Consider the following 22,209-nt stretch of genomic DNA (forward strand, 5'->3'; position numbering starts at 1 on the left):
GATGATTTATGCATCTGAAACTCCATTAAACATCAGCAAAGATCCCCTGATTTGGTGAAAAAATAACCAGACAGGCGTTCCCAACCTAGCAGCCTTGGCCAAGAGCATGTTAAGTATCCCTGCAATGTCGGTCCTGAGCGAGCTTGTTATGGCGTGAAATAGCTATCAAAAATCTGTGTGCGCAGAAACGCAGTTTGTAATTGTAAAACTAAGTTTGTAACTGTAAAATGGGGAAGAAAATACAATTACGGTTCTAATTTACACTTAAGAAACTCAGTCTACGCTTACAAATCTGCTTTCTGCTCGCTCGCCACTTTTGAGAGTAAAATTGCTCTCAAAAATACGAGCGCGCAGAAACGCAGTTTGTAACTGTAAAATGAAAAAAATACAACCTCTCAATTTTTTTTTCACTTACGGTTCTAATTTACACTTACGGTTCTATTCTGCGCGCGCTCGACTCCCTTTTCACATTTACAGTTTTTTCTGCGCACTCACGAAACCCGGTCTACGGTTACAAATCTTTTTGAGAGTGATTTCACACTCAAAAAAGAAAAATTGCAAATGCGTAGCTCAGGCAGCCTAGTTGATTGTCGGCACTGTCGATCGGTCACTGTTCATCACAGCCAACATTGTGGAGGATGGGGTAAAAGCCGCAACGAGCTGGAATGGCCCAGAACGGTACTTTAATGAATTCAATTGCTTTAAAAAACAGCATAAAAAGTTAGATATATGAGGAGAATGTTTTACCAATCAGAACCGATTAATAACGCGCTGTCATTAACCCGTTCCAGGCCAGAACCCTCTTTTTTATCACTAAAAAGCTCCCGGAACACTGGATTCCGAAGGTCCAAAAACGACGAAAATTATAGCTACACACAATACAACTAAGTGGGAAGAACATAACACTATTGAAAAAACCCACTGAACCGACCTTTAACTGCCCATTCCATACACTGGATGTTTTTGTAGGCTGAATGATGAGAATATATTATAGTAGTTAGAGAACATCAGCTTGCTCCTGGGTTCCCATGCTCTGCTTCTTGGTCCATGCATCACTAATAGAGAGAGAATTTGTCCATATTACTAGATGTACATATTTTAAGAGTCATAATATAAGAAAAATGTGTGTGCACTTTTAATAAGTTGACTGTGTAACCACATGGAAATTGTTGATTGTTCACTTTAACAGGCTAGTGTTGATGAGACCTGTTTTAGAGTGAGATGCAAAAGCGGTAGTAGTAAATGTGTGATATTAAGATTGCAATGTAAAAGGAGTGAGATTGTTGGGCATGATGAGATTGAGGTTTCATTAGCCTTTAATGTAAGATACAACCCCTGTAGGTACGAATGAGGCGGAGAATGGCAGATTTTTTTTTACAACACATCTCAAGCCAGTGTTTATTAAATTAATAAGAAAAAGGTAACGGGAAGTCGGAGCAAATAAAAGTTATTTATAAACCCCGGCGGCCACTACAAAGCCCAATAATAAACCCCCCAGATAACCCCACAATCACACTCCACACCTGTGCTCACAATATCCAGCCATTCAGTAATTGCTCCCTCCCTCCAACAATAGCTCCCAACACACCCTGCCCAAAACGCCTCCTCCTCCCTCCTCCTGTTACATTAGTAAATGTGCTCCCTCTGTGCACAGAATATTATAGGCTACAGTGTAATAATTAGACGAATTGTCATGCACTTGGCTAAGAATAACATAAGAGCGGGTGTCGAGAAAATGTGAATTAGCAAGGTATTCGATGAAGCCTGGGTAAGGTGACCCAGTGGTTAAAGACAAGGGCTTCATACCAGGTGGTTCCCGGTTCAAATCCCTACTCGCACAGCGTGTGACCCAGAGCATATCACTTAATCTCCTTGTGCTCTGTCCTTAAGATGTAAAACCGAGGTCCTATTGGAGGTGACTGTGATGCATAGTTCACCCATAGTCTCTGGAAGTCGCTTTGGATAGAAGCGTCTTCTAAAATGACTAATTAATAATAATTAAGAGACAAAACTGCTTGACGCAGAGACTCCAGACCGTGCCCAACTTCATTGAGAATGGGTAATAGCCATTTGTTTTGACTGCTATGGCTTAATATTGTTTGGTACTGGAAGTTAAATAATAAAGGTTTTGTTGATTGATGGGCTACACTTGCGTTAAGTGTCTGATTATTACTAATACCTTCCGGGAATGTTCTAAAACATTCGTGAGGTTTAAAAATCTTACACTCTTGAAAAAGTTATTCCAAAAAAACGTATTTCAGGGGCTCCAAATAGTATACAAAGAACATTTTTTAAACAGCAGGCTAAACCACCATAAATACATGTTGAAATCTCGAAGGATTAATAAGAAACCGTAAAACTCAAAAATAACCCCCAGGTGTTCTAATCTATATAGCCTTTTAATACTGAAAAGCCATGCAAATTGATTAAAAAGTAACTGTCTACGCCACTGAAGGCACTACCTTCAGATTAAGTTAAAGATTTTAGATTGTTAGCATCAGGTTATTTTATTTGAGCCAGAGGATAAGGTCTTGACCAACTACAACACAAACACACAATAAAAATGCCAGGGATGTAAAATAGTCAAATTTATTTAAAACACAGTTTAGTTTCAATTCTCATATTGCACAAACTATTGCTGTCTGTTAGTTGCAGTGTTTCCGCCAAATACTTCAATGCGATACATTGTTTCAAGGGTTCAGTCGTTCTTTCTCAGGTATTACACTGTTCATAGTTTAATATAGCAGCAACTCATTTAGAGCAAGAATACATTTGTTTAATTTCTCTCTCGTATTCAGACACACACACAAGGTAGTGTGTTTGCTTGCCTTTGCACTGTAATTGCATTGTATCCATTTTGTATCAAATATAGGCCTATGTACATATATGAATATGTTAAATACATTTAAAGACATTTTTTTATCATTGTAAGTAAGAACAAAAAAGTTGTGCAAAAAATAAATGTTGTGAATAAATAAATAAATAAATAAATAAATAAATAATTGTGACAGGAGTGAAAGGAGTCCCTCTTGTAATTCACCCTCCCGACTACTGGCAGCGCTGTGCAGGAAGGACCAAGACAGAGGAGAAAGGCCGAGTCATGGTTGGAATTGGTCATTATTGCAATCAGCTGTGCTGCACTCGACGATTGGCTGAGGTGGGGCAGTGCACTGATTGTAGGGGTGGAGCTCGGCACTATTTAGGCTGTGGGGTTCTGCCATTTGGATTCCCTTTCCTGGATTAACACCCGCAAGAGACGTGCTCGTTTGTTTGTTTTCACAACTGAAGCCCTGTGTTTGCAGATCCCTGACGAGCTGTGAGTGTGTTTTCCCTTGCTTTCCCTACCCCTTTGGATACCTGGACGGATCTGCAGAGCAGCACCTTTTGTCTCTGTGCCTTTGTGTTTGTGAAGCCTCAGGAGGGAGCTGAGGCAGCAGCTGGAGGACGCCGGTTGCCACCGCGTGGAGGAACTACGTGATTGTTTTGATTTTGTGTTTCTGTGTAGTGCGGGACTGTTTGTTTTATTTACTGTTTTTATTTCAACCCTTGATTACTGTTGCTAGTATTCAAGGGGGTTTCTTATTTTGGTTTGTGCAATACTGTACCTGTCTTTGACCCCTGCTATTATTCTCCATATGGAATATTAATAAAACCCTGCCCAGCCCTGCCTTGCTGGTGCGCAGGTTGAACCTCACTTGCTTCCTGTCTCCATCACTTCTGGGTGTCATCACTTCCTCCCATAACCCACCACAATAATCCTAACAATTACAATAGGGTTCCAGCAACTTTGTTACTTGGACCCCTAATAATAATCCTAACAATCACAATAGGGTTCCAGCAACTTCATTGCTTGCCCTCCTAATAACAACAGAATGCGTTGGACTGGGGCACTTTGTACTACAATGTGTTTTAAAATAGCAGTCGCTGTATTAAAATTAAAACTTCACCGGTTTGAATAAAATGACAATAGGATGTAAATACTAAATCCCCCTTTCCAACACAGAATACAATTCCATATTTCTTTTTTTTTTTTTTTATAGAAACACTATTTTATTTTAAATTTAGTTGAACAAATGAAGTGTTGATGGGCATAGTATAATGTATCAAATTATGAATGAAAAACTCTTTACACAGCGGCATTGTATACAACACAAATGTTATAAAAAAAAATGCAATACTTACTCACATATCCAGACAAAATCTGAGAGGCCTCCCATTCTTTCAGTCCTAAACATTATTTGCAGCTTTTCAAAATGAGCCGCTTTGAATGAAGTTAAAGCCTTCTCTGCTTGTGTAGAGGCTATTGGTGCTGCCTTCGCTGCAGAAATCCCCAAGCAATCTTGAGGCACTTTCACAATTCATGCTTTTTGACACTCTCCAACTTCTAGTTGCTTGTTCCTACCACAAATTGATTTTTTTTTCTCTTGTGAATACGACTGGCAGTACATGTTCTTGTTGGTATTGTCGAAAATAAGCCATTCCCGAGTTTGTCCATTGTGATAAATTCTCCACTTTTCGTTGAACTTGCTGACCCATTTTTTTCCCCTGCTATTTTAGATACAGGTGCACTCCACTTATAATGGATCCTGTTTAATACGCACAGTCTTCCTGTTCCACAGGTAGATATTTTGCGCAAATAATATACATTTGCTGGAAACCTATTGTTATTGTTAGGATTATTATTATATTTTTGTAATTTATTTATATATTTTTTAATATTGTTATTGCTGGGATTATTATTAGGGGTCTAAGAAACAATGTTGCTGGAGCCCTATTGTAATTGTTAGCATTATTATTTTTATTATTAGGCTTCCAAGCCAGAATGGCGTGGAAGCCTATTGTTATTGCTGGGATTGTTGTTGTTGTTGTTATTATTAGACTTCCTAGCCAAAGGCTGGGGAAGCCTAATTGTTGTTGTTGTTGTTATTATTATTTATTTATTTATTTATTTATTTATTTATTTATTTATTTTTTCCTCCCCAAAGTTGCTCAAAAATTCATGAAAAATGGTAGGTTGGAAGATGCCTATGGAACAGTGACCAGAAACAAAGAAATGTCGCAGGTCACATGGTTCGGCAGCCATATTGGATTTTTATTGTTAAAATGTAGATTGTTAAAATGTCTATGCATCTCAAACAACTTATTCCAGTGTTCTGAAATGTGCTATACATGTTTAGGGACAGTCCAGCATTAACTGTTGTTCATAAGAAGCTGACTGGTTTTCTGGTATGGCGGCCACATTGGATAAGTCATAAAAATACAGTAAAAATGTAAAATCATCAGAAATCAAACATATTCTCAGAAAGCACTATTCAATTGAAACGTACATGATCTAAGTATGGTTGGCTTTTATGCTTGTTCAGTGGAAGTTGCTATGGTAAAAAACATGGCGGCCACATTGGATGACATCATAAACATACAAAACAGGCTTACAAAAACCTTTGTCTCTGAAAGCACTAGTCCGATTGAACCAAAAATTGCCACACATGATCCTAGTGTGGTTGTCTTTAAACGTTGTTCAAAAGAAGTTGCTACAATAAAAAACATGACGGCCACGTTGGATGACATCATCAACTTACAAACCCATGTATGCTCTTACAAAAACGGTCCACTAGATGGTGCTCATTGGTCACAGCATGGACATACCATATATGCTCTATAAAAAATGTCATTGCCTGTTACCTCTGACCTCTCCTTAAGGTCAAATTAAAAGCTACCTTATAACTGGGGTCTACTTAAATCGCTGTAAATTTACATATTTTTCACAGGTAGGTTGTGGAATAAAATTAGGATTTCGCTGACATTTCGCAGACCTGTTTAAACATTAAATAAACCGAAGTAGACAGTATTTCAGAGCACTATAAAGCCAAAAAATAGTGGTACTTGCTTCCTCAGTATTAGGTCCTAGGTATTATGTCCTCTGCTATTCCTAATCTACATTAATGGTTTAGATTCTGGTATAATAAGCAAACTTGTTAAATTTGCAGACGACACAAAAATAGGAGGAGTGACAAACACTGTTGCAGCAGCAAAAGTCATTCAAAATGATCTAGACAGCATTCAGAACTGAGGAGACACATGGCAAATGACATTTAATGGAGAAAAGTGTAAAGTACTGCACGCAGACAATAAAAATGTGCATTATAAATATCATATGGGAGATACTGAAATTAAGAACATAAGAAAGTTTACAAACGAGAGGAGGCCATTCGGCCCATCTTGCTCGTTTGGTTGTTAGTAGCTTATTGATCCCAGAATCTCATCAAGCAGCTTCTTGAAGGATCCCAGAGTGTCAGCTTCAACGACATTACTGGGGAGTTGGTTCCAGACCCTCACAATTCTCTGTGTCAAAAAGTGCCTCCTATTTTCTGTTCTGAATGCCCCTTTATCTAATCTCCATTTGTGACCCCTGGCCCTTGTTTCTTTTTTCAGGTCAAAAAAGTCCCCTGGGTCGACATTGTCTATACCTTTTAGGATTTTGAATGTTTGAATCAGATTGTCTATACATTTTAGGATTTTGAATGTTTGAATCAGATATTTTCTGTTTTATATTTGTAATTAATTTAGAACAATTTGTAGATTTTATTTTTCACTTTGACATTATGGACTTTTTTCTGTTGATCAGTGGCAAAAACTCCTAATTAAATCCATTTTGATTCCATGTTGTAACACAATAAAATGTGGAATAGTCCAAGGGGTGTGGATACTTTTGAGAGCCTCTGTAGGTGTAATTTACTCAGGGGACACGTCCCCTCACTTTTTCAACGACATTGCATCAGTACTAAAATCTTTCTCAGTAAATTATTTGTGTAATCACCCGTCACTACAGTAGTCTCCATTAGGACCCAGCGGAAACGCCTTTCAACTGAGCCAGCCAGACACCCTAGGGTCTCATTACTATAAAAAATATTTTCTATTTGAATATTGGGAGGCAAGGCGCACAATAACACTTTGGTTTTATGAAAATTACGTGTTTGCATTAATTTAACACTTAACAATCTCTAATCATAAGAACATAAGAAAGTTTACAAACAAGAGGCGGCCATTCGGCCCATCTTGCTCGTTTGGTTGTTAGTAGCTTAGATCCCAGAATCTCATCAAGCAGCTTCTTGTCAGCTTCAACAACATTACTGGGGAGTTGGTTCCAGACCCTCACAATTCTCTGTGTAAAAAGTGCCTCCTATTTTGTGTTTTGAATGCCCCTTTATCTAATCTCCATTTGTGACCCCTGGTCCTTGTTTCTTTTTGTGTCTGCCCAGTTCTGAATGCTGTCTAGATCATTTTGAATGACCTTTGCTGCTGCAACAGTGTTTGCCATTCCTCCTATTTTTGTGTCGTCTGCAAATTTAACAAGTTTGCTTACTATACCAGAATCTAAATCATTAATGTAGATTAGAAATAGCAGAGGACCTAATACTGATCTCTGGTATACCACTGGTTACCTCGCTCCATTTTGAGGTTTCTCCTCTAATACTTTCTGTTTTCTACATGTTAACCATACTTTATTGGTTCAGAAGCCAAGTAAGTTAATGGTTAACTCTCACTCAATATAAATTGTAAATGTAAATATGTCATTAATGTTCTAACTAACTATAGTTGCTTCGTGGGCATACATCTTTCCAATATACCTGGATGTGAACTGTGCAACTGTTTTAGAAGAGGTCAGAGGGAGTGTTAACTGAGACTGTAAAAATGTCCCTTATTTACTATTGAAACATGTAACAAATCACTTGCAGTTTCCGATTGTTGCAGTCAGTTTGAATGGAGTTAATGTATGGTTTCGGATTGTATAAAAAAAAAAAAAAAAAAAACAGTAGCTTTTTTGAATGAAGTGTCACAACAATCCTTAGTAAGACATTTTGGAACCAACACTGATGAATAGAGGCCTGTGTCTCCGATAATAAGTAGACATACCATAGTTGAAATAAAATCTTTCAAATCTATCTTTCTGCTAGGCTTCAGTTTCTCTCTATTGGGGAGATGAAATCGACATTATCGGAAGTTGTCTGAGGTGTTCCACAGGGCTCCTTTCTAGGTCCCTTTGAATTCAGATAAAACGGAGGTTATGCTAGTGGGCTCTCTCATCAAAACTTAAACTAGAAATTAGTTTGGGGGTCATCTTTGATCATGATCTATCATTTGAGACTCATATTAGGGAAGTTACCATATGAGACATATAGCCAAACTTAGACCGATTATTTCCGTATTTGATTCCGAGAGACTAATGCATGCCTTTGTTTCATCTAGAATTGATTATTGTAATGCACTTTTTTTCTGGTGTCCCAAAACGTGTGGTATCCCACTTGCAGCTCGTTCAGAATACTGCTGCTAGAATTTTGACTAAATCCAGGAAAAGTGAACATATTACCCCTGTTGACCTCTTTACACTGGCTCCCTGTGCAGTATAGAATTGATTTTAACATGTTGCTGTTAACTTACAAGGCCCTAAATGGATTAGCACCTAGTTATTTGCAGGAGTTACTGACCCTGTATCAGATGTTACAGAACAAATTTATGTCACTCCCCTTTTTTATGGTTTCATTGCTCTTTCCGAATAAAATAACCATGCTTGTAAATTAGGGCAAAATTGGAAAACTCAAAAGAAATGTTGCTTGGTATAGAGCTGGTGTCGTCAGATTATTACAGGCGTAGCAGTAGTGGTTTAGTTTGGGCGTAGTCGTCCATGTTTATTTTGTTTGTCAAGCAGTAACCTTCAATTAAAGGCATGACCTGTTTTTTTTTTCAGGCAGCAGATCATGGCAGCATTGAATGCTCAGACAGCAGTGCAGTTCCAGCAGTATGCAGCACAGCAGTACCCGGGAAACTTTGAACAGCAGCAGATCCTGATTCGACAGCTCCAGGAGCAGCACTACCAGCAGTACATGCAGCAGCTCTACCAGGTCCAGCTGGCACAGCAGCAGGTACAGTTTTGTTGGGTAGTTTAGACCTATATGGTCAGTCCTGTATTGAATACTACATTGTGACGGAGTACACCCCGCCCCTCTATTATTATTTGTATATATGTATGTTTTGTATTATTGTTGTTGTTGTTGTTGTTGTTGTTGTTGTTGTTGTTGTTGTTGTTGTAGGTGGGCGGACGAATCCGTCCATCCTAATCATTATTGTGTTTATGTGCGGGCGGTCGAGCACCGTCCGTCTTTTATTATTTACTGTTTGAGACCGGCGAGAGAGCCGGTCTTGTAATGTGTAGTCGTGGGTATGGGGTTAAAACCCCTTCCCTAGAACTCTCGTGGGAATGTGGCTGGCGCCTTAATAAGGTAATTTATTAATAGGTAATTAAGGCTCCAGCCACGAATATAAAAGTCCCACTCTTGGCTTAGAGGGGGTTGGATGTTTAGAGGTGGAACGAGAGCGAGAGAAGCGAGAGAATTAAAAAAACAAAACGTACAGGACCAGTGAAGGCATTTGCTCAGCCTGACCTGTATTGGCTGTTCGATTTTTGTGTTCGTGATTTTGTTTTGTTTAAATATTTATTTTGATCTGTGAGCAGTGTTTTTGTGTTTTTATTTAAACTTTTTATTTTGTTTTTGTATTTAATTAAACGGCGTGCTGCGTCTTTTTGCACAGCACTACTGCCTGTGTTTTCTTTCCGGTTCCTGAACCTGACGTCACCACCCACATGCCACACAAAGCCATCTGTGACATACATTTAAAAATAGAACTGTAAGCTTCTGGAAATAAATAAAATGTGAAGATTAAACAACATGTTAACAGTAAATTACATCTGTAACAGTATACACATCTTATAAATTAAAACATTTTTTTAACTGCACTCCAGTATGTAAATAGCATTGGGTATCTTGCACAATTGTGAACTGTGTTTAATTTGTGCTGAATCTTAGTATAATGATTTTCAACCCAATTATAATGGAGATTATGAGGGGCTGGAAGGTGATGGAGGTAAATCTGAGAAGTAGGGCTAGTTCTGGAATTAGAGGCACTAACTGAGAATTTATCTTTTGAAGTGCAAATTGTATTACCGTAAAAATCGTTGTATAGGTCACACTGGTGTAAAAGTCGTTCCTCCTGTTTGAGAGTTCAATTTTAGGAAGACAGCTTTTTTTAGTTTTAAAATACTTTTTTTACATTTTTTTTTCCCTACATGCTCAACACCGACAAAGAAATATACACAGGTTTGGTTTCGAAATAACCCTTGTTAGAACGGTGTTTTTTTTTTATTTCTAACTAGCAATGTGACCCGAATGCCGTAGATCCTGAAAAAATAATCTGTTTGTTGACAGTTAAGTTTGTGTGAGCCATAACTGTGGCAGTAGTAATCCCATTGTGGCACTGGTACCGTAGCTGTAATATTATACACATCAGCGCATAAGTCGGACCAGTGTATTAGTCACTCCACCCTTAAAGGGCCCTGCAAAAATGCCTAAAAATAGCAGTTTTTATGGTAATAAATGGACAAAAAATGTATTTACTGGAAAGGAAACATTCAATTTGAAAGGCTTAGATGCTAGGTTTCATTTTTGGAAGTGTGACAAGCTTTAATGTAAATTACAAAAGGGACCTAAACTTTAAGCTATCAAATGTGTCACTATAACAAAGAAATCTAAGTTCCTAACCCCTCAGCTCCAAGCTACTGCCACTGGAAGCACACCCTGTCACTTTTAACTCTACATCTAACCCCAGACAATGCAATATTGAAGAATAACGCCAGCTCGGTGGTACTTTAGCCGCATCAAAGTGGCCATAAACAATGCTTGAATGCATGACAAATGCAACTTCAAAAATCCAAAATCTGCAGATACAAAAATGTTTTGCTTGATTTTTTTTTTTCAAGATATCAACATCTATCCAGAAATATCTTTGGGTGATTTTTTTGGAGCCCCCCACGTGTTATTTTGGCCTAAACTTGGTAGAAATACCAAAAATTTGAATTTCAGAGGGGGTTAATGACCAGTGGGGGGACTTGAAAGTGTTTCACAAAATTTGGAAGAGTGGTCCCTAAGGTTCTTGCAGCAATACTAACATTTAGGACCTGCATCCCCTACAGGGGTCGGGCTGAAGTTTGAATAAAACTTGTCACTTAGCCCTCGTCTGGCAACATGCCAAAAGTGAGTTAGGTGCTCCTGGTATTTTTTTCTTGAAAGCCCTATTCGTTACGAGTCGAACGAGGTGCTACACATTAAAGAAAAGGGCTTGTAACCAGGAGGTCCCCGGTTCAAATCCCACCTCAGCCACTGACTCATTGCGTGACCCTGAGCAAGTCACTTAACCTCCTTGTGCTCCGTCTTTCAGGTGAGACGTAATTGTAAGTGACTCTGCAGCTGATGCATAGTTCACACGCCCTAGTCTCTGTAAGTCGCCTTGGATAAAGGCGTCTGCTAAATAAATAAAAATAAATAATGATGATAGCGTCTAAGTTGAGCCCAGAGTGATTTTTCTGGTCAGGGTCACTTTCTCACTTTAGGTTGATCAGCATTTCTCAACTCAGCAGGCCCGAAAATCCTGAGGTGAATTTTTCTATCAAATTCTGAGACCGTCGGGCAACAAAATGCCCCTTTTCTGGTTAAGTTAGCGTGGAATGACCCAGGGTAATAGGTGGACGTAAAAAAATGAAATATTCTACAATTTAGCATTTACTGTTTTTCAGGTAAGCATTTAAATATTTAGGAACATTTGTTGTATGATAATTCTAAAGAAAATGATACATTTTGAATGTGGCAATGCTATTTTTTCTGCTTAATAAATATTATGTTTAATCGTGAAATATGTTGAAATATCTATTTTTAGACCATGGAATTTTGCAGAAATAAGCAACTTTAGCCACCTGTCGCATCCTCAAACCAGAGAGGTCCGCGTAAAGCAGGGTTTTCAATTAGTTTTAAGATAAGTGTCACTTCCAAGGTAGTAGGGGGCACCGAACTCATTGTTGCGTATAGCACCGAGGGGGCAGTGTGACCTCCCAGTGGAAAATATTAAATTGATTTAAAGGTGCATTCTGGCACATTTGTTGCATGGTTTAAGTATGTGCTATAGCAGTGGTCTGCTTGTAGTGTCTGTCAAAGTACTCCATTAGTGCATTCAGCACTGCTCACAGAGAAATGTGCTTTTGGCGCATCACAGCCCCTGCAATACAAGACTGGCTGAATATGTGTTGTGGAATTGGTGACTGCATCTTTAATTATGTAGTTGTAATATGGGAGACAGCATACTGAAGTTTGCATGCTCAGTGTTAGTGAAGTACTGACCTGACAGCATGTAACAGACAGCTCTTATGATTACATGTTGCTGTTTATTTTTCAGTAAAAATACGTTTAAATTGCAGTGAGTTCGTTCTGCTATTTACAATATGAAATACACCACAGCAAGTACATGTCATATATTTTAGCACATTTCATTAGCACAATCTGAGAGCTAAATTTATTGAATGTCAGTTCTTTTTACAGCAGTTAAGTAAGCTGCAGTACATTTAATTTAATTCCCTAAATTTATTTCATCAGTACACTTCCTAATTCCTGTAGTTATTGATTAGTCTCTCACAGCGCCATGGAGGAATTTTGGCCCACTCCTCCATGCAGAACTGCTTCAACTCAGTGACATTTGTGGGTTTTCGAGCATGAACTGCTCGTTTCAGGTCCTGCCAGAACAGCACAATGGGATTTAGGTCTGGACTTTGACTAGGCCATTCCAAAACTTTAAATTTCTTGTTCTTCAACCATACTGACGTAGACTTGCTTGTGTGTTTTGGATCATTGTCTTGCTGCATGACCCAGCTGCGCTTCAGCTTCAGCTCACAGACGGATGGCCTGACATTCTCCTGTAGAATTCTCTGATACAGAGCAGAATTCATCGTTCCTTCAATGATGGCAAGGCATCCAGGTCCTGATGCAGCAAAGCATCCCCAAACCATGACACTACCACCACCATGCTTGACCGTTGGTATGAGGTTCTTACTGTGGAATGCAGTGTTTGGTTTTCGCCAGACATAACAGGGCCCATGTCGGCCAAAAAGTTCCACTTTTGACTCATCTATCCATAGAACATTGTTCTAGAACTCTTGAGGATCATCCAGGTACTTTTTGGCAAACTTGAGACGAGCATTCATGCTCTTCCTAGTGAGCAATGGTTTCCGCCTTGCTACTCTGCCATGAATCCCATTTTTGCCCAGTGTCTTTCTGATGGTGGAGTCATGAACACTGACCTTAGAGAGAGGCGAGAGAGGCCTGCAGATCCCTGGATGTTGTTCTAGGGTTCTTTGTGACTTCCTGGACCATTTTACGCCTTGGTCTTGGAGAGATTTTGGCAGGGCGGCCACTCCTGGGAAGATTCACTACTGTCCCAAACTTTCTCCATTTGGACAATATGGCTCTGACTGTGGTTTGGTGGAGCCCCAGAGTCTTAGAAATGGCTTTGTAACCCTTTCCAGACTGATAGGCATCAGCAACTTTTTTTTCCGGAGGTCTTCAGGAATTTCTTTTGTTCGTGGCATGATGTGCCTCTAGAACCTGTGTGCTGACAACTTCACTCTGATGGTAAGGGCCAGAGTTAGTCAGATTTATATTGGGCAGGGCTGGCCCAAATCAGGTCTGGTTGTTAACCAAAGTACTCAAACAGCTGACCCTAATTATCCCTTTAAATGGGTTGAGTTAACTAGGGGGGGGGGGCAATAACTTTCACACCTGAAGATTGCATGCACACCAAACAAATGAAAGAAGCACCAAACTTTGGTGTCATTTTTTTCTCTCTGACTCCCTCTATATACTACTACAATCCACAAAAAAATCTGACCAAATACAATGTGAAAAATGTGCAAAAATGCAGAAAATCAGACAGGGGGCAAATACTTTTTCACAGCACTCTTAAATACCCTGCACCTGTTTGTAATTTACAATGACTACCTGGTGCAGGGGACAATTAACAATAAAACAGTTAACAATTAAACAGAATATGCATACGCACATGTTTTATGCAGGGAAGATATTAACCACCTCCCTGCTCTCTTACTATATATATATATATATATATATATACACACAGTGTGTATGTATATATGTATGTATGTGTGTATATATAGAGAGAGAGAGAGAGAGATGCTTGTAGAATGCCATAAACTGCTTAATGAAAAAATAAAACATGTATCGCGATACGTATCGTATCTTGGCTTGTGTAACGTGGTACGTATCATATTGTGAACTTAGTGTATCATCTCACCCCTAAAACTGGGGTTACCGGATTCTGCTGGTGTTAATGCAGCACCTGTGTGTAGCAGCTGACAAGGGCTCATCTGATATCCCATCATGCCTTTCTTCTCAGGCATACAGCCTCTATACCTCCGGTAACTCTTGACAAGCACCTGGGTACACATTTTTATGATATCACAACAAGGGGAAAAAATGGTTTTGTTTTTTTTTGTGCATATGTATAGCTATTATGTACTATATATCGCCTTACAGTACGATAATACGACAAAAAATAGACAATGAGCATTCCCGAAAATAATCCACCATAAAAGGGCACAAATCAAATGGTAAATGTTAAATGTAAATTATTTGAAAAATATAAACACTGGTAGGACTAAATGGCAAGTAAACTCATTTAAATCTTTGCAGGCAGCCCTACAGAAGCAACAGGAAGCTGCAATAGTGGCCTCAGCAGTGGCAGCAAAGGTCCATGCAGTTTATCCAGGAGAGAGCCCGACTGTGAATGGACAGGCCTATTCTCACACAGAAAGCTTTGAGAAAGAGCCCGAGCCAGAATCAGGAGAGGAAGCGTCAGAAAATGGACCAAAAGGTACACTATCTGTAGCAATATAGTAGCTTGCAAAGAGTAGACTGGCTAATGTACATCTCTGAAATGTCTAAACAGAGATCTTTAGAACATAACACACTTTTTTTATTCTTCTTTTCTTTTCCGATTACTTTTTTAAATTGTACCTGGCACTTCCTAAAAATATGTCTCTTGTGCCCTTGGGACAGTTCTGGTACGTTCAACTCTTAAGGTGCCCTGAAAAGCTACTGTCTTTTTTCACCATTTAAAAAGCTTGCTGTGATTGGGACCCTTTCCTGCAACAAATGAACCATGGGATGGGGGCTGGAACATTTTCTGATCTATTATTGGTTGAAAATGCGTGACGAAAAAGCGTGAAAAAAAAGTTTGGGTGGCGTGATTAGAGCGGTCTGTTGTAGTTTCTGTGGTGAGACAAGGAGGAGTGGTTAAGACTGCTGTTCATTGCCTAACTTTTAAAAAAAGTCTTCTGTAAATGTATCAATACATTATATAAAAAAGTTCTGTAATTGTGTGGCAATGTGCCCCACCCCTGTGTGCATTTCTGTGTTATATGTTGCATATGGTGTGTTAATGTTGGGTGTATGGATATTGCTGCACAGGATATAAATGGGTGTGTGTAGCATGAGTTATTTAAAATGTATAATTGTATTTCGGCACGGGGATTGCACTTCACTTCACGTGCATCTAAAGTACTTGATACATGAGCACGGGGTTTTCACAGATTAGTTCACTTGCTGGGATTCAAGTAAATAATTAATTGGTAATTGAATCCCAGCACAATTGTATATATAGATGCACGTTTCACTCACTCAGGGTTGTGTGTTCAGGGCGAAGGAACGGGAGAGAGTGAGCAGAGAAATAAAAAGAAGCAGTTGCTACGTGATATGTGTTTGTTTGGTGTTCATCCCTGTTTGTTAGTGTCTGTTCGTTTTGTTTGTCTGTTTATTTTGGCCGCAAGGGCCGTGTCCTGTTTTCTGTTTAAACCTTTTATTTTTACAATAAACTCATTTTAAACGTATTTTTACTGAAAACAGCGTCTCAGTTTCACTGCAAGTACTGCCTGTCTTTGTGTGATTCTTTCTGGCCTGACGTCATCCCTGCAGCTAGCCTGTCACAAATTGACATTTATATTTGTGATATATTCCCTGTATTTTATATTTTTGCAAGTTTGTTTCTTTTTTTCTTTTTACATACAGTATCTGGATAAACCACAAATTGAACTCTTTCTTTTTATTTATTTATTTTTGCTAGTGTTTTACCTCAGGTTTTTTTTTTCCCATTTATAGCAACTTGTTATATTTTTTTATCATTACATATATTTTTCTTTTATTTTTTCTTTAACTACCAAACATATATTTGTTCGTTGCATTTCCTACAGTTACAGAAAAACACGCTTCTGGTTACTGCAGATGGAAACCTTTTTTTATTAGTAACCATTTATAATCTAATAGAAATCTTCCTTACTTATGTCATTTATTTGTAATTATTTGGAGGTAGTTAGGAGATTTATTGTATTTTAGTGTATCTTTAATTTTGTGACATACGCTTGTGTGGGTGTGTGTTTTACAATTTTTTTAACTTTCGGTTTGTTTGTTGTATATTGTAGTTACGTACGTGTTTTTTGTAAATTAGAAACCTATTGAAGCAAGTTGAAAGACAAATTCAACAATATATAGCTTTCAACATTGCCTTATTGAAAAAAAGGCACAATCTGGAACTTTTTTTTTTTTTTTACACTTATGGCTCAATATTTAGGTCATCTTACCAGATATCCACATGGGGATTGCACCAGTGGAAAGTTCAATGTGTGCTGAACAAAACGATATATAGGTTTGCTTGGTTACATTAAAAGGTGGATATAGTAATCGTGATTAAAGGAATGTATTGCAAAAATTGTAGACTTCCTGTGGCCAGGGAGGTGGCAACTACCCTTGGCAGCAAAGGTTAATACACTTTCTATCTACTCCAGAATAACTTCTGAGTAGGTGATATTTTGGAAGCTGTTTTAGTTTGTAGCTTGGTGCTCCATTTTATGTCTTTAGGAATGCCACCTGATTTAATTGTATTTAGATTTTACAGTGTTATTGTTAAGAGACCAGTCCTGCAGGCAGGCTAATCCAAGCAGGATCAAACTGAAAACAAGAGCTTGCTTCTCATTGGCAAGTTCTGGGTGTTTATAAAAATGAATTTAAAAGCTTCTTAAATACTTTTTTTGTTTTATATATCCCTTTGACAGATGCATCCCCTGTTATAGCTGCTCCCTCCATGTGGACTAGGCCGCAAATTAAAGATTTCAAGGAAAAGATCCAACAGGACGCAGACTCGGTGATTACAGTGGGTCGAGGGGAAGTGGTGACAGTCCGTGTTCCTATACATGAAGAGGGGTCCTATCTGTTTTGGGAATTTGCCACAGATCATTATGACATTGGCTTTGGAGTTTATTTTGAATGGACAGATTCTCCCAACACAACAGTTAGTGTTCACGTCAGCGAGTCAAGTGATGAAGAGGAGGAGGAAGGTAAAAGAATTACAAGATTTGATGTTCACCGGTTGAAAATATTTTGGGTGTAGTTGCGCAATTTTGAAAGGTGCTGATGGAGGCAGCACAGTGGAAACATGCATATTTTATAGTCCAGCACATCAAAGATAAAGTGTGGCTATACACCAACCAGTAATAAATAACAAAGTTCAGTTTTCTATAAATATCCTAGAGGGCTTATTACAGTGTCACACATTAGGTCATGGACCTGTTTTTTTTTGGTTGTTCAGTATATAATTGTAAATAACGGTGCATTTTGTTTTTTGTTTGCTTTATTTTTCTATAGCAGAGAACCCAAGCAAAGAAGAAAAATCCAAAAAGAATGCCAACAAGCCTCAGGTGGATGAGATTGTGCCGGTGTACAGGCGAGACTGCCACGAGGAGGTATACGCAGGCAGCCACCAGTACCCAGGGAGAGGGGTTTACCTTCTAAAATTTGACAATTCATACTCGTTATGGAGATCAAAAACCGTGTACTACAGAGTTTATTATACCAGATAAAACCAAGTCACAAGACACTGGGGTTGTGCAGAATGGACCATAGTGTGGGTTAGTAGTTGATTTCTCATTGTGAATTCAAACATCTGTCCTCTCGGTATAGAAATCTCTGATTCAGAGCTGGTGCAAATGGAACCTGTACAGTTCTCATATTGTGTTAGTCATATTGAGACTCTGCCTCTTCTGAATTAGTTGGATACAGAAGTTGAGATGATTATATCAACCTGTTTTTACATAAGGTCTAGCTCCAGAAGCATTTGGTATAATGGTAATAAAACTTGTCCTGCTCAATAAAAATTGGCTATTAACTAGTAGTGTCTAAGTCTGGATTTACTTTTGATAACTTGTAGTTTTTTTTTTGTTTTTTTTTAACCGCAATAACAGTTTGTGAAGTATCCACAGTATAATTTGATAGAACAGGTGATTTATTTGCACTATGCAGGACTTTATTTTTCCCCCACTGATGCTTGAGCCCCAAATCGCCACCTATACATGTATTATCAGTGATTTAAGCTTGATTTTCACACAAACTGATTATCGCTCACCAGTACTGTATTTGTATAAGTAATTTCAGCTTTCAGTCACTTAAAATATGCTGACAATAATGTAAATAACACCAAGCTACAAATGGCGAGTCCCAAACTTTAAATTTGTTACTTTGTTTATAGGTAAGAACTCAACTTTATTATGAATATATTGTGTATTTATATTTTAAGCAACATATTACAATAATGTTAATTTGGTAATTGTTTATTTATTAGTTTTAAAATGTTTACTAAAACGTGGACTATTTTTTGGCTTTGTATACAACCGGCCCCATTTGCTAATGACATCTTCAGCTGAAATAAATCATACAGTGGCGTGTATCACTCGGTATTTGTAATTCCCCGGGTTTGACCCGTAACCAAAAAGTCCAGTTTTACACACCAACACTAAACACAAAACACAAATGCAGTTCTTAGTAATAGTGAATACGTGCAAGTGGTGTAATACAGTTCTCCGTGAAATGCAGGGGTGAAAGTGATGTCCGGGTTTATGCTGGCTTTCGCTACAGCTCTGGATTGTGCAACTGGTAGTCTATTAAAAACAGACGACAGTTAACGAAACACTAACAAACACAAGACAAAACTCACGGTTCACGAAACAGCACACAGACTCCTTGTAGATTTTCAACACTAACCATTTACCAAGGAACAGATCACGTATGCTAAGTCCCCTATTTATATCCTCGCTCATGACCCCTAGGTTAACGAGCGCATCCGCTCCTCCAGTCCTCAGATGCCACACCGTTTACCATCTGGGTCATTGAGTTTGGATACCGTAGCTGCTCCCCTTTCCTAAATGACCAACTTCCACCTACCCTACGGAATAAATTGTCGTGCCATTTAGTTAAGGGTACTCTGTTCCCGTTACACAGTGCCCTCACAGGTCGAGAGAGAGATCTAACACCAAGCACCATTCAATCTCTGTCACAGGGAGATCAAAAAGACCTAGGAGTTTATGTTGAAATGTCTTCATCTAGACAATGTGCGGAAGCTATAATAAAAGACCAACAAGATGCTCGGATATATTGTGAAAAGTGTTGAATTTAAATCAAGGGAAGTAATGTTAAAACTTTACAATGCATTAGTAAGACCTAACCTAGAATATTGTGTTCAGTTCTGGTCACCTTGTTGCAAAAAGGATATTGCTGCTCTAGAAAGAGTGCAAAGAAGAGCGACCAAAATTGTCCCGGGTTTAAAAGCCATGTCGTATGCAAGACAGGCTCAAAGAATTGAATCTATTCAGTCTTGAACAAAGAAGACTACGCGGTGATCTGATTCAAACATTCAAAATTCTAAAAGGTATTGACAATGTCGACCCAGGGGACTTTTTCGACCTGAAAAAAGAAACAAGGACCAGGGGTCACAAATGGAGATTAGATAAAGGGGCATTCAGAACAGAATATAGGAGGCACTTTTTTAGACAGAGAATTGTGAGGGTCTGGAACCAACTCCCCAGTAATGTTGTTGAAGCTGACACCCTGGGGTCCTTCAAGAAGCTGCTTGATGAGATTCTGGGATCAATAAGCTACTAACAACCAAAAGAACGAGATGGGCCGAATGGCCTCCTCTCGTTTGTAAACTTTCTTATGTTCTTTCTTATGTTCTTATGTGTACATTTGTTTTAAGTACTCGCCCAGAGGACCACTGAGACACAGACATCAACTAGTTCTCATCAGATTTAATTTGCCTCTGGCGAGCATGAGTTTGTAACCCTGCCATAGCCTGATATTAATGTATTGTAAATTATTCCACCCTTGCTTTTTCACTATAATAATAATAAGTGATTGTAACAGGTCGAGGTGCCCTGTACATTGTTTTGTTTATTTTATTTTAGAGCGGGGTCCCCCTCCGCCCCTGTGTTTATTTTGTATTGTTTATTTATTTTTATTGTATTATATTTAAATGACGGCGTAGCCGTTTGTTTATTATTTAGTAGTGTGGATGGGAAGCCCCATCCACACGGTAATTAGTAAACTCGTGCAGAAGGTGGCCATCTCCCGAATTAATTAGGTGATTTAATTTGTTGCTAATCGGGAGATGGTCACCTGTTATAAAAATCCTGCAGCTCTCCAACTCAGGGTGGGTGTGAGAGAGGAGAGAGCGAGCAGAGAGAAACTTGATTTAAAAGACAAAGGATCAGTGAAGGCTATTGCCCAGCCTGACCTGTGTTTTATTTTGTGTTCGAGATTTGTTTTGTTTAAAATATTTATTTTCGCTCTGTGAGCAAAGTCTTTTTGTTTAAATATTTTATTTATTTTTGTTGTTTGGCTTAATAAAAACGGAGGCCAGCCGATTCTGTCTTTTACCTGCAGTACTCCCTGGTGTCAGTTTATTTTCCTGAAGGAAGGGAAAATAAACTGACACCAGGGAGTACTGCAGGTAAAAGAAAGAATCGGCTGGCTGACGTTTTTATTAAGCCAAACAAAGAATCACAGCTGTAAACCAGTGCTTCTGGACAGATTTCCCCCTGCAAATTAAAAACACTCTTACCCTGAAAACTGTGGCTTTTATGTGTCAATACATTTTATGCAACAAAAAAAAGTGTAATCAGGAAGATTAGAATGTAATACTTTGCTTTAAGCAAATACTGTTTCTACTAATTGTGGATAACCACAATGTATCAGATCTTGCGTTTTAGCATACTGGAACCCTAATATTTTTGTTTTGTGAAAATTCCATTAACACAAAATGATACATCCAATTTCCTTATCTGGAGTTAATTGCTGATTTGAATTAATGAATACTTGTCAATGGAAAGGAATTATTGTGCCTTTTTTTTCATTCATAGCTAAAATACAGATATACTGTAAGGACTAACTTGATTTGCATGCTTCATTTAGGAAAATGCCTCGACCTGTATTCTGCACATGGTTCATTTATATAAGTAATAAAATAAAATAAATCAATATACTAATAATAAAAATCTTGTTTTAATTTCCTCATGCAAATATATGTGCTTCATTACACAAGTTATGAATATATTGAAGCAGTTGTATTTGGATAATTTAAAAACATTATTTTTTCAGTACACTGAAAATTAGTGATCAAAATGTCACCATTGTTTGCACTTTTGCTTTAATGTTTAAAAGGTCAGGTTGAGTATCAGAAGCCATATATCTTATTGTTCATAAATCCAAAATACTGACATCTAAATCACCATGTGAGTAAGCTGTGTTTCTGTTGGTGTATCTAGATCCAATGACCCAGTTGTTTTATCTGTAGTATTCTGGCTTTAAAAAAAAAAAAAAAAAAAAAAAAAAAACGGACTTTATGCGCTTAGTGTAAACAGTGGCCCCCTATATCCAGTTATCTTTGTACTAGAGTTAATTACTTAATTTTTTAACTTAGAAATATTTTTTTCATAATGTAATACAGTCCTGTTACTGGTGTGTGATTCTTGTTTGCTGTAGCTTGTACAGTTTAGTTTAGCATACTGTTGGTCAGAATGCTTCTTTTTGTTTTTGATATCCAGTTTATATATAACACTTTTCTTTCCCTTTTGCTGTAAATTTTCTGATTTTAGAATAATGTTTTATTTTTTACAGTGGTTAAGTAATTGAGTCATTTAACGTTATCACTGCATTTTCTGTTTTTATTGTGTTCATTAACTGGGATGTGCCCAGTTCTGTATGTCTGTATACTGCCTCATTTCTCTGTGACACATTACCATTTACTCTTTCAAAAAAAAAACTCACCAGGTAAGTGAAATGAAAACCAATATATATATATATATATATATATATATATATATATATATATATATATATATATATATATATATATATATTATAGGAAAAATCTTTTGTAGCAAAAGTTTTGCTTTTGTGAATGAGGAAAAAAAGATGTCTATTTCAGCAATTTTTT

The 22,209-nt window shown here is 37.9% G+C and overlaps 1 protein-coding gene across 1 annotated transcript in view; it reads left to right on the forward strand.

Annotated features, from left to right (window-relative positions):
- LOC117402465 (Golgi resident protein GCP60-like) overlaps window positions 1-18,111 on the forward strand; it is a 53,156-nt gene extending 35,045 nt beyond the window's left edge. Inside the window, exons 5-8 of the mRNA XM_034003611.3 lie at window positions 8,747-8,921; window positions 14,586-14,766; window positions 17,000-17,281; window positions 17,589-18,111. Of these exons, the coding sequence (XP_033859502.1) occupies window positions 8,747-8,921; window positions 14,586-14,766; window positions 17,000-17,281; window positions 17,589-17,803 (853 nt within the window). The 3' untranslated portion in view covers window positions 17,804-18,111. The remainder of the gene's footprint in view (window positions 1-8,746; window positions 8,922-14,585; window positions 14,767-16,999; window positions 17,282-17,588) is intronic.
- Window positions 18,112-22,209: the final 4,098 nt, after the last annotated feature.

This window comes from Acipenser ruthenus, chromosome 5, assembly GCF_902713425.1.
Source record: "Acipenser ruthenus chromosome 5, fAciRut3.2 maternal haplotype, whole genome shotgun sequence".
Lineage (NCBI taxonomy): Eukaryota > Metazoa > Chordata > Actinopteri > Acipenseriformes > Acipenseridae > Acipenser > Acipenser ruthenus.